The 12,373-nt window shown below is 46.8% G+C and overlaps 2 protein-coding genes across 2 annotated transcripts; one reads left to right on the forward strand and one right to left on the reverse strand.

Moving 5' to 3' along the window:
• Window positions 1-1,129: 1,129 nt before the first annotated feature.
• Window positions 1,130-5,220, reverse strand: LOC119445212 (glutathione hydrolase 7-like). The gene is made up of 3 exons (XM_049664924.1): window positions 5,135-5,220; window positions 2,655-2,861; window positions 1,130-1,486 (listed from the first exon to the last, which is right to left on the reverse strand). Exons 1-3 carry the CDS (start codon window positions 5,218-5,220, stop codon window positions 1,291-1,293), a joined length of 489 nt encoding a protein of 162 aa, XP_049520881.1. The 3' UTR covers window positions 1,130-1,290.
• Window positions 5,221-8,648: 3,428 nt separating this feature from the next.
• On the forward strand, window positions 8,649-12,042 carry LOC125944433 (uncharacterized). The gene is made up of 3 exons (XM_049664925.1): window positions 8,649-9,059; window positions 10,237-10,320; window positions 11,080-12,042. Exons 1-3 carry the CDS (start codon window positions 8,649-8,651, stop codon window positions 11,299-11,301), a joined length of 717 nt encoding a protein of 238 aa, XP_049520882.1. The 3' UTR covers window positions 11,302-12,042.
• Window positions 12,043-12,373: the final 331 nt, after the last annotated feature.

The following is a 12,373-nucleotide window of genomic DNA, read 5'->3' on the forward strand; positions in this document are numbered from 1 at the left end:
AAGGGTGCCTGCTTCATACGAGCAAGAGCTTTAGAAACGTTGTCAAGGCCTACACTTACATGGCAAAATTTTGACGAAATTTTAAAAGCGAATAGCTTTCTTTGGCTCTTTCGTCCGTTTTAGTGGTCGGAATTTCACCACCGATACAAAAGCGCCAATTCAAAGGGCGCGTACAGCAGCGCAACCGAGTTGAGGGGCCTGTTCGTCGACGAATGGCCCTTTTTGACTCAATTGCAGTCTATCTAAAAGATGTGCTGGTTAACGGATCACTTCTCTGCGGAATCACCAATGCGACAATGAACGCTTCCTAAGTATTCTCATTACACCAAATATTCGCCGTCAAGGGCGCCATTCCTATAAAAAGCGAATAGCTCTCCAGAAGCGTTCGGCTATTCGCTTATATTGGCAATCATCACCGATGGTTCCTCCACATTTTTTTCATGTGCTTATGAATGGTAATGACTTTTTATACTGCTTGCTTTCCGCATATATAAATATTTGTCCATAGCACACAAAACTATGACACATAGGGTCGTTCTTGAAGCTTCGCTCCAACAGATTGTCCGCTTGGTGACATTTTTCATGCTACTGGCTTGGTCAGAGCTCTGCGTCCGCGTTACTTTCCTTTATAAGCGGCACTTTATGCTCCGCTTTACTTTGAGGCTCGTAAACATCTGTTAATCGCTGTTGTTTCTTTTTTAATCGTTGCTGAGTAGCTTTTTGTTCAACCCTTATCCACTCGGAAGTGGGCGCGCCAGTTACAGGTAGATACGGGTTACAGACGAGTTACAAGCGGGTTACAAACGGCTTACAGACAAGCTTCAAACGACTTTTATGCAAAAGCATACACGCTGCTTGGTGTCTTACAGCTGTCGTTGCAGCGTCACTTTTTTCTGCGTGTACTCTGCATTTCTTGCTCGTATATTTCTGCTTGCCGGACATATAATACGAGCGAACAGGCTTACGTTATTTTTTTAACGTCACTTCGTATCGTTACTTTTTTTAAGAGGCAAAACGAGTGCAAGTTGGTGAGAATAAGGCGGCTATGGAAGCTAAATGAGGCGTCTTGCTGTGCATGCAGTCACTACGCGTAGTTTCATAAATCTGAACTGCATGTCGATTGCTTGGAGTAAGCAGCGATTTTTGCAATCAGGGCGTGGTTACAAACGAGCTCTTACCCACGAGTGCCTCGTCCGTGTTCTGAATGAACATGTCAGGCCTGGCTGCCAAAGGGGCCACCTCCTGAGCGTCCAGAACGTGCGTCGCATTTTCCTTCCTGTGATGACGATGCTATTTTTTTTTCAGTAAGGGGATAGCGGCACTAAACGACATAGGGGAAAGATAGGTGGAAAGGATACTCAACCTGTCGTAGATGAGCGCAATGAATCCGCCGCCCAGGCCGACAGCATGGGGCAGCACGACGCATGCGCAAAGGAACGTCGCAATGGCAGCGTCTGCCACCGACCCGTTGCGCTCGAAGATGAACCTGCGCTCAGATTGCATGAAAAAAAAAAAGAAAGAAAATGAGAGGATGCGTGAGGGTGCATCTATTTTCATACTAAGAAAAATGAAGTGCCGGTAATTTTTTTACGCAGGAATAAGTGCCTGTTCTGTACAACCGGTGATAACCTGTGATAACCTGTCATGAAGGGTAAAATAATTGAGGACAAGGAAGCGAGAAGGCCATCGAGGATGGCATATTATTAGGTGGAGTGACGATATAAGAAAGCTTTTTCAGGCATAAGATGGAGTAAGCTTTCGTAAGATCGCTGAGAGAGGTGTTCGTACTCCTGTGAGCATACATTAGGTTGATGATAATGATGATATGATGATGCTGATGGTGTGTTTGTACTATATTTACCCTTTGAAGGGTCTCCGCATTCTCTCTAGTAATGCAAGTGTACTCTTCTCACACCCAACTTGAGTTAACGTACTTCCCTGGTGTGCAGGAAAACTGAAGGGAGTGAAATATAATTTTAAGAAATGTAACTTTCGCAAAAGTAGTTGCGAGAACTTCCCTTTCTTACAGTACAGCATAAACATATGTATTATGTGTTCTAACTAATAAAAACCTTCACCAGCGTTCATTGCGGTTTTGTAGGGCTGTTAACTGTGGAGCGTGCGATAACCTTTTGATAATCTTTTGATCAAATATATGTGGTAAACTTTGTCAAAGAGTAAGTGTTTGAACACATTCAAAACATCACTTTCATTTGTTTGCTGCGCGCTACCATTGGCGTGTTTTTTCCCCAACGTTTCAAAGAAAGCCCACTAAGGCGTAAAGAGGCGGCATTTCAAATAGAGTAACAATATTTCACTAGCGGGGCGCATTCTTTTTCACTTGAATAACAGTTTCGAGAGAGATGTCCAGTTACAACAGTACGAATGTATGGATAGGACGCCTGCTGAAGTTTTCAAATATAACCAGTAACTAATTAGACAACGTGGCATAGCTTTTCTCGAATAGTCAACGATGGTCGAAGCAGATGTTACTAATGGCTACATGTTGCGCTCTTCCAGCTCACAGCATTACAAGATATATAACCCTTACGTATGCAGCGCGCACCCAATACTACGTATCTAGTAATTAGGTGTCCAGCATTCAGTATCAAGTTTCCTGGAAGTACTTATGCAGCTGTAGTAGCGGAACACACCGTGTGACGGACGCGCACTGAACGGCGTCGGTGGCGGCCGCGTAGGAGCGGAAGTCGCCGCTACTGGACAGGCGCGCCTCGGCCGCCGCACGGGACCCGTGGTCGGAGTAGCGCGTCCACAGTGCGTGCACCGCCAGCGACAAGCCCGTGCAAAGGCTGATCGCCAGCAGCACGACCAGCGCGAGGCACTCCCACGGTATCTCCAGCCTGCACGTGTAGATGGGGGGACGCGCACACGTATATGGACGTGCATAATATGTCGCTTGAAATGTTTGAAAAAAGGTTTTGCGTTTATACCGCTGCACTGTTCTTGCTCAAATTTAGCAGAAAGATCGCATGTTGGAGTCTACGTCGGTCAGTGTAACACTAGCCATAGTTAATTGCCTGCTTTTAACGAAAATGAATGCAAAGTTGGCTTCGATTACAGGGACGCAGGCTGCTGTCGCGACGGTGCTATAGGCACCGGGCGCGGGATGAATTTGGACTGGTGGCGCCTTCATGCGGCGGCGCCGCGAAAGTAATGGCATGTGGCGCCGGGCCGCGCGCAGCTGGAGCCGGCCACGGCTGCGTTTTTGGGTGCACCAACAGAAAGTAGCCCATTCAATTCAATCGTTGTTCATCGCGGCATCGCGTCAGGGAGGATTGTCGCTTCATATAGGCAACAGCGCGTTCAGTGCTCACAATTGTTGCCATGGTCGCCAGCGCTTTTTGCAATCATTGTGGTATAGAGTGAAAGCGAGAACCTCTGCAACATGACGGCGCGCATAAAGAAGAAGAAAAAAAAAACGGTGGCAGCCGCGCGCTGATTTGCTGGGCACACATGTATTTGGTAAGCGCTTTAATAAAAGAGCGTTGCGAGTTTCGCTCACGCAAGAGCTCCATTTGCCTGTCTTCGCCTCCGCATCGGCTCCGGAAACCGAAGGCGAACACTTCATTTTGCCGTCTTAAGTGTATCGCTTTTAATGTATTGCCTTCCTAGTTAATTGCGCCCTGTGCTGTGCATCGACGAGGAACGGCCACGCAGTCGCGTGTTCACACTCGCCGCCATCGACGTCTCCCGTCGCGCTAAGCAATATAAAATGAACCGTGACTGAAGATTGGGCTAGTTTATAAGCAATTAAGAATGGGGAAGCATTGCAAAGATAAAAGAACTACAACGGACAGAGAACGGGAACTTACTGACACATGTACGATCGGCGAAGCAGGTCAAGAAACAGAATAAGGAAGACCTACGTCTCCTATTTTTTTTTCTGTCCATAATTTTTGTGTTCTTCGCCTATCTACATGATTAAATACGCGAGAATGTTAATGTGCACAGCAAAATAACAGCTGGAATATAACTGCTGGAGTTCCATGTCTTAGCTTGCCGCGGAGCTCCGTTCGCGTGGTGCATTTGCATCGCAATTTGCGCTCGTTTTCTGCTTTATATACTACTTGATGCCACGAATGTGATCTGCCTCGTACAGGTGACGACCTTTCTCAAAAGCAGACACACGAAAATGCGTTTTCCGGTGCGTCAGCCCTTAAAACCCGCAGTGCCAAATCACAGGAAGCACCGAGCGCCTTCGTCCCGTCGTCTGCTTCACATGCCAGTGCTCCGACAGCTGCCGTTCGCGGCGCTGTTCCCCAGCATATCGCCGGCGCGCCGCTGGCGCCTTACAACGGCCGCCCGGTGCCTATACACGCCTGCCGGCGGCTGCAGAAAGTAGCCGTTCAGGGAGGATTGTCGCATGTTGCCCAATCCTCTGCAACATGACATTTGATTTGACACATGTAAAGCGCTTGCGTTGCGAGACGTCCATTATCAATTCTAACGCGTATTGCGTTAATTGCGCCCTTCGGATGCGGGAATATCGATACAAGTACGAACCCTCCATGCGGCGCAACCAATTTTGGGGCAAAGGTGGCCGCCAATCTCTCTCTTTTTTTTTTTTTTTACAACTGAGTGCAGGAGCGCAGCTGTTACAGCTTCCGTCTGCTTCTAGACTGACGTGCTATATAAAAAGATCAGCTACGTCACATAGGGGGGGGTTCTTTGTGTCTAGACTCTCAGCTCCGAATGCAAAATTTGCGTACTGAGTGCAAAATTTATTGATAAATATTTTGGAACACTAGCGCTCTAGAAGTATCCAACAAAATTGAGTCGTCATCGAATACGATTGTCTTCAAATACCTAATATAAATATACACCATAATCGTAAAAATTAACCAAGTTAATCAACAAATGTTAGCTATTTTGCATTTATTGACTCTACTTGTCCGCAAAAATTGTGTCCGCCAAAGCGCACAAACCACATGTGCAAAGAGCACTTGCGTAGCTACAGCATAGCCTTTCTTTAAAATTACTGATAGTTGGACTTATGCTGAATTATGCGTATACTGAAATAGGGCAAGGGCTCGCCGGACGTGCGTGTCCGGCGTGCTCAAGCCCACCGTAGCCACGCGGTGGCTGCGTACGATTGGCGAGAAAGCGAGCTTACAGCACGGCGGCGATGACGGAGTTAGGCCTCGAAGGGATCGCGGGGCTCGGTGCTCCGGCTCTCGAGGAGGGCTCCGCGTCCGTCATTGAGGAAGCCGACGGGGTGCTCGCTGCTCGCGTGACACGACTTCTTCTTCAGCTCGCGCTCCCGCACTTGCCTTGAGAACGTGTCACGGCAGCAACAGCAGCGACGCTATAGGAACCACGGGTACGAGCCGCAAGAGGTGCGGTGTCCCGGACAGAACTCTTAAAGGCGCCACTACCTGTGGAAAGCGGGCTACACCCGAGGCGCCCACCTGACTACCATCTGCGGATCTATGGTCCACACCACAGATCCTTATTGGATTTCGTCGATGGTAACCAAATGAACATGTGTATATAACTTACACACACCAAACGCTTTATGGTGCAGATCAATGTTTCGAATTAAAAAAAAGTATTAGCCATTATTTGAGGTCACAACTACAACAACCACGACCACAGGATTGCTGCTGCTGTCAAAACAGTTTATTTCCATTACAATGAGGAATAGAAGGGTGCGAATCATGGTGCTAAGAATGCTACTAATACTTTCATTGGCGGCGTCAGTATTCGGATATGCTTTAAAAGAAGCACATTTTTCAGGTGATACGCTTATCACTGGTAGGGAGTTTCTGCGTGACGCAACGTCTTCACCGTGCCACCTTCTTTTTTTTCTTCATAGCTTCTTAATACGAATAACATTTCGCTCTATAAACTTCCTTAACTCATTTTGTGCAAACCGCTCAATTCTTGGCAGTTTGCATCAACAACGACATTCTTAGGACATTTCACGCACTTTCTGCGGTGTGTGTGTGTGTGTGTGTGTGTGTGTGTGTGTGTGTGTGTGTGTGTGTGTGTGTGTGTGTGTGTGTGTGTGTGTGTGTGTGTGTGTGTGTGTGTGTGTGTGTGTGTGTGTGTGTGTATGTATGTATGTATGTATGTATGTATGTATGTATGTATGTATGTATGTATGTATGTATGTATGTATGTATGTATGTATGTATGTATGTATGTATGTATGTATGTATGTATGTATGTATGTATGTATGTATGTATGTATGTATGTATGTATGTATGTATGTATGTATGTATGTACACGCTAACTTGGGTCACTGGGTGCATGCCGTTGGTATGTGCCGTTCTTCAATGACAAAAAAAAGGAAAGAAAAAAAAAACGAATTTCTGAGGTGCTGGGTGGTATCGAATGCGCATCATATTCAGATAACCTTGTCTTATGTATATTCGTACGCGCACCGCGCGCACTTCGTGGCGGTGCGCTAAGAAAACCTGCTTCATGCATTGAAGCACAAAATTAGCTGGAACGTCAATGCATTTCGTCGGACAGTCAGTCAGTCAGTCAAATAACTTATTTAAAGGCCCTGCGAGTTTGTGGGACGGGCAAATGGTCCCGCCTAGGTGACGGCCAGGAGCTCTTGAGCTATGGCGGCTTCCTCGGCCCGTTGGACAGCCCAAAGTTGATCGTCAAGGGCAGAGCTAGCTGAGCAACACAGTCTCCCAGCGCACGCGGAGGCGATCGCGAGAGGCTGCATCCCCATTATTGTTTGTTATGCCTCGACATTCCCATAGCATATGTTCCAGATTGGCTCTAGAACCACAGTTTTTGCATTTGTCTGTCTTGCACATGTCTGGGTAAAGGAGATGTGAGATCGCCGGGTTCGGATAAGTTCTGGTCTGTAATTTCCGCCATTCGACAGACTGCTTTTTGCTGAGCTTTTGGTGAGGTGGTGGGAAAATGCACCTTTGCAATTTGTAGTGTTGTGTGATGTCATTAAATCTGGTCATACGATCCTTCCATTCCCACTCTTCTCCATCCTCGTTCTCAGGAGACGTTAAGGTGCCGGCCCTATTATCGGCCGTGACTCGGTCCATAAGCACTCGAGCCACGTCATGCGCCGTCTTATTATTATTGCTGTCTCCTGGCGAGGTGGAGGTGTGAGCGGGTGTCCATATTAAATGAACATCATTTTCTTGACTTTTGGTACCTGCCATTAGGATTCGTAGTGCTTCAGGAGAGATTTGGCCATTAGCGAAATTTCGTATTGCCGCCTGAGAGTCACTGACTATAACGTCCGCTTCGGTATGTGATAGTGCTAGCGCAATAGCTATCTCCTCCGCAGTCTCGATGTTTACTGTGCTTGCCGTAACGCATGTTTTGCACTTCTTTTCGTGATCAATTGCTACGGCTGTAAAGCCGCGCCTGTGCTTGTATCTAGCAGTGTCTACAAATACTGCGTCTAGGCTATTCCCAAATTTCTTTTGTATGACCATTGCTCTGCTTTCTCTTCTGCCTTTATGGTACACGGGATGCATGTTCTTTGGTAATGGGGGAACGGTTATCGTATCCCTGACACCATTCGGGATGTCCACTTTGGTTCCGTTTTGAGTATGGTACCCAATACCTAGTTTTCGTCGGACACTTCGACATTTATTATCTCGAAACTGCCATAAGTCCAGAGAAGTCGTTCCAAGCCATAGGTATATGTCTTTCATACTCACTAGCTACAATTCGTAGATTGAAATGTGTGCCGTAATGTAATTAACCAAATAAACTTTAGCCTGCTTTATGCATTTTGTTTAACGTTTTATCTCGCCTCCCCCTTTTGACAGCCGTATTCTTGGCCGATCCCCCGTAGTGGGCACGCGCCATATTGGAAGGAGCAAGCAAGCAAGTATCCGTAGTTGGTAAATAAGAGAAGGAGAAGAAACTTAACCATCGCATTTCAAGCCATGTTTTGAGGCAACAACAATAACAACAAGCTCTGCATAAGTTCACTGAAGCGCCCGGAAGATTACGCTGCTGGGGTGTCGACCGTTGTGTATTTTATTATTTTACAGCCGAGCTGTTAAAGTCGAGCTTGGTCCGTGCGCAGCGATGCTCGTAGCAAATAAATAAAATAAACTTGGCACGGCGGGATTCGAACCCGGGCTATACACCCACGCTTGCACAACATGCATTCATAGGAACCATATGATTGCGTTGTACCGACGATTGTAACACAACTTGCTATGGGCGAGAGAAAGAGAAAATGAGAGCGAGAGAGAGACAAAAAGAGAGAAAGAGGCAGGATTTGAACCCGGGCACTCACGATCGGAAGGCGAGCGTCATACCCACTACGCTATACACCCACTAAGCTTGCAGAGCTCGGCTGTTTCATAAGATTTCACAAACGTGGAATTGGCTTAAATGTTTTTTTTTTCACAATGTTTATGAATGAGCGCTCTCAAAATTTTTGTTAGGCTTTAGTTGCCGAATATATCGTTTTTGATTGCTTGCCTTTTACCCCTCTTTGTCTTTTGTTGGGTGCACTTTTCATCAACTCCAGTGTGGCCAATCCCCCGCTCGTGGGTATGAGCCATGTGTTGAGGCAACAACAAGCCTCTGTGCGTTTGCACATCGAACGCTCACGCGAAAGGCATTTGCCTTTGCCTCGACCCTCTTGCTGAGCCAGGTGTGTACAGGACGAGCGAGCAGCATGAGTCGCCGCTCGCTGACCCGTGATTTACTGCGAAGTGAGGTAATTTCGACAGCCCCAGGGTCGCTGCAAGGTGACCTGCTGATTCTGGCACGAAATCCGTTGCGGCGCCTGAGCGTTCGCGATCTGAAACGAGTGAGAAAGTTTCTCTCGAAACGCAGAGCGAAATGCCTGCGACACCTGACGGTGGCCGCCGAGAACGTGCGTCACGTCGAGTGGCGCCAAAGAGCGGCGCCACGTCACTACTGCTTGCTCTGCTACTACGCGGTCGCCGCTGTCGTCTCCGCGTCCGTTGCCGTCGCTGTGTGCCTCATAGCCGTGTCGGCAGCCGGGAACTCACTCACTACTCAAGTCGGCGACTGGAAGTGCGGGACACGCCAGATGCGAGACTTCCCGGGAGCTACAATGCAGGTGGGCAACATTTTGCTCCTCTTATTTAAGATAATTATTATTTAATAATAATTTAAGAGAGCACTGAGCTGTGTTCGTTGATTACCATTTCTGCAATACCAAAAACACCGCTCTTAACTGCGAAAAGAAGCTTGACAAACCCGAAAAAAACGAATAAAGAACGATGGCTGGAGACGCCTCTTTCTGTTATGTCTCGCTACGTTTCTTGCACGGACTAAATTAGTAGCAAAACAAGTGGCGCAATGCAGTATGGCGTATACGTAGATGTACTCAATGCTAATGCGCGCAAGTAGCATAAGCAAAGAGGGCGCTGACTGACATATAAGAGCATTACCTTCGAATGCGCCATATAAAAAACAAGAAGAAATAAAGACGTGAAAGAAAGCACGCAAAATAAGAACAAGGGGGAAAAAATGGCCAGCGTAATAGTAGATAATTTATTTTGACAATACATGGACAGGAGCGGGTGCCTGACGCATACGTTTCCTCGTGTAAATACCCTAAAAAGCTTCAAATATCTCGCGGGCCACGCAGTTCGCACTACTTTCTTATTACCTTGTAGTTTTGAAAGATGGGATTGGAGCCCCACCTCAGACTGTGGTTGGCGGATCTTTCGGTTAAGCAGCATGCCCATGGTGGATGGTTAGTGATGCATCTTCTTGTTAGTTACGGACTATTACTAACTAGCTAGCTCATGGACTACTTGTTGGTTAGACGTGTTTTGTTTCTGTGCGCTGTGTCACGCGCCGTTAGGTTTCTTTTTTTACTGAGATGTACCAACCAGCCCAATTGAGCATACTGTTAGTGCCGTTTGTGTTGTTGTGCTTTTTGAATTGATGTTTAACGTTCAGGTGATGTGCGCATAAAATTCGCCATGCTGCGCTTCAAATTCTGCAGTTCTAAGTTGTGAAAACTGTTATGCACATGTGGTTCAAAAGCTTGAGACCGTGCACTGGGGAGCGTGCTGCATCAATGCATGCTACTTATTTAAGGCTGCTAGGGGTCGCACTAGCGGCTGGTTGGAATATGTGGTCATAGTGCGTGACTTGACAGCTGATTAAACAACTCGAAAAGACACGAAACTCATAGATACGCCCGTGCACATTTATTTCATTTCATTTATCTATATTTTTGAAAAAGAAAACAACTAGCAAGTATTTCCTTTTTTTTTTTTCAGAACATCTTCAGCATGAACGAGTGCCTCTACGTCTGCACCAGGGGCAATGAGACGTGGGTCGGGCATCATGGTGTGAGGTGCAAAGTAAGTTATTGTAGGGCTGACTTATTAATTAATCAGTTAATAAATTAATTAATTTGTGAGGTTTAACATGCCAAAGCAACTCATGGGCATGGGGGGGGGGGGGCACCTTAGTGGAGGGCTCCAGATCAATTTTGGCCGCCTGGGGTTTAATATCGAGCGCCTGAAGATTGTTAAACAAAATATTTCCTTTTTTTCTTTTTTTTTCACTCCGCCCTGCTTGAATGTGACCGCCGCCATTAGGATACCGAACCTCCGACCTCGTACTTAGCAAAAGAACACCATCCCCAATGACAAGCTGCAGTGGGGTTATGATAACGATACTGCTTATTGCGCGATACTTTAATAGCGGTAGCAGTGGCAGCGCAGTTGTCAATCGTCCAATTCAGTGAGAACTCCGTGAATCTGTACACGCATACGCAATCGTAATGATTGGAGATGTCGATTGTGCTCATGTCGATTGGAGAGTGTGCTGTACAACGTTCGTGGTGCATGCACAACCTGATTTGGCGTGGCCCGTCTGTTTCACCACAGATGGCGTAACACGGGTTACTAAACTGATCTAGCGTGTCTCGCATTGAACCTAAGGCGGGACCACAGGGATAGCTCGGCGACGGCAACCACCTGCCGAAAGATAAAAATAAATAAATAAAAAAGACATAAAAAATGCATACGTATGGAAAAATTTGAGTCCGCTTGCTTGAGATATAAATACCGTACATTCACACGTCTGTTTTCGTTTTCCTTTGTTGTACCACCCAGTTTAACGAAGAATCGGGCATCTGCATTGAAGGCCGCTCGTACTGCATGTACACCGAGCGTCAGCAGTCCAACGTCACGGGCGCAGATGACGAAAGAAGAGACGTCACCACAAAGACCACCGTAGAAACAAGCGGAAGCAGTGGAACTACGCGTGTGTTGCGTAGACGCCGACCAAGACGACGCAAAGGCGGCGCTGCAGTAGAAACGAAAGCGGTGCCGTAAGAAAAGACAGACAGTTACCGGTGAAAGCACTTGCGCATAAAACCAGAGATGGACCCCAAGATAATCGTACCTCGAGCAGTTCCATCCAAGAAAAAGGGACTGTGCGATAATTTGAGGCAGCTGTTACGCCACGCTCTGGTTTCTGTTATATTTTAATTAATTGTTTGTCGCGTTGTCTTTGTCGATGAAAGCAACCAAACTGGCGTCGAATAACATTAACATTCAGCTCTTAAAATCTAGTCGCAATCATTTTCGGCAGGGGGTCCGCAAAGTCCCTGCTTTGAATCTCTGCTGATGTAATATGCGAATGAAAGTTTACCACCGACAAGAGGAACTGATAATTCTTCCGCTATGCAGGTAATAGCAGGTGACAGCAGAAGACAGCAGATCGCAATACAATTCTATGCATTTGGCGGAACGGCTTACCGCGCGACAAGTGCGCTGTCCTGCAGAACGCACTCGGTTGGCGTCCCGTTATTGACCTTGCTTTGGAATATGTTTACAGACATTACGGCGAAACAGCGCAGATGACGAGACGGGTGATGAAACAGACAACGCAATCGAGTGTTTTCGCTGAACGTTTACGGTGCGCTCCACTCGGACCGGCATATGCTAGCAATTTTCGCACAACCGCTTAGCGCGAAAGCTATACTGCGCGTGCGCACAACCTTCACGACGGCAGCGGAACGGAGATCGCTTCCCTCGCTTGAGCGGAATGTGAGAGTGCGTCTGCTTGGTTTCTTGGTTTAGCAGCCGAGCTGATAGCGCGTCGCTGGCTTCTCTGCAAGAGGCGCGCATCAAATGCGAAATCCACGTAGTTGTTGTTGTTGTTGTTGTTGCCTCAAAACATGGCTCGTACCCACGAGGGGGATTGGCCACACTGGATAAAATAAAACATGCACCTAACAACGAACAAAATGGTAAAGGTGAATAATCAAAATTAAGATTTTGGTAACTCCTTAACACAGATTTTAAGATGTCCTATACATAAATTAACTAAATAAAAATTAAGAGAAATCTAACTACAAAAATAAAATAAAATAACATGTCCCACGGTCGGTGCCCTAGCAGC

This window comes from Dermacentor silvarum, chromosome 3, assembly GCF_013339745.2.
Source record: "Dermacentor silvarum isolate Dsil-2018 chromosome 3, BIME_Dsil_1.4, whole genome shotgun sequence".
In the NCBI taxonomy this organism is placed as follows: Eukaryota; Metazoa; Arthropoda; class Arachnida; order Ixodida; family Ixodidae; genus Dermacentor; species Dermacentor silvarum.

Bases quoted from the DNA above. Each gene is read 5' to 3' on its own strand.
- LOC119445212 (XM_049664924.1), bottom strand. From the start codon at position 5,220: ATGACGGACGCGGAGCCCTCCTCGAGAGCCGGAGCACCGAGCCCCGCG. The intron at 2,862-5,134 runs GTAAGCTCGCTT...CTACACGTGCAG, and splicing joins TCCGTCATCGCCGCCGTGCT to GCTGGAGATACCGTGGGAGT. The intron at 1,487-2,654 runs GTGTGTTCCGCT...ATCTGAGCGCAG, and splicing joins CAGTGCGCGTCCGTCACACG to GTTCATCTTCGAGCGCAACG.
- LOC125944433 (XM_049664925.1), top strand. From the start codon at position 8,649: ATGAGTCGCCGCTCGCTGACCCGTGATTTACTGCGAAGTGAGGTAATT. The intron at 9,060-10,236 runs GTGGGCAACATT...TTTTTTTTTCAG, and splicing joins TCCCGGGAGCTACAATGCAG to AACATCTTCAGCATGAACGA. The intron at 10,321-11,079 runs GTAAGTTATTGT...TGTACCACCCAG, and splicing joins ATCATGGTGTGAGGTGCAAA to TTTAACGAAGAATCGGGCAT.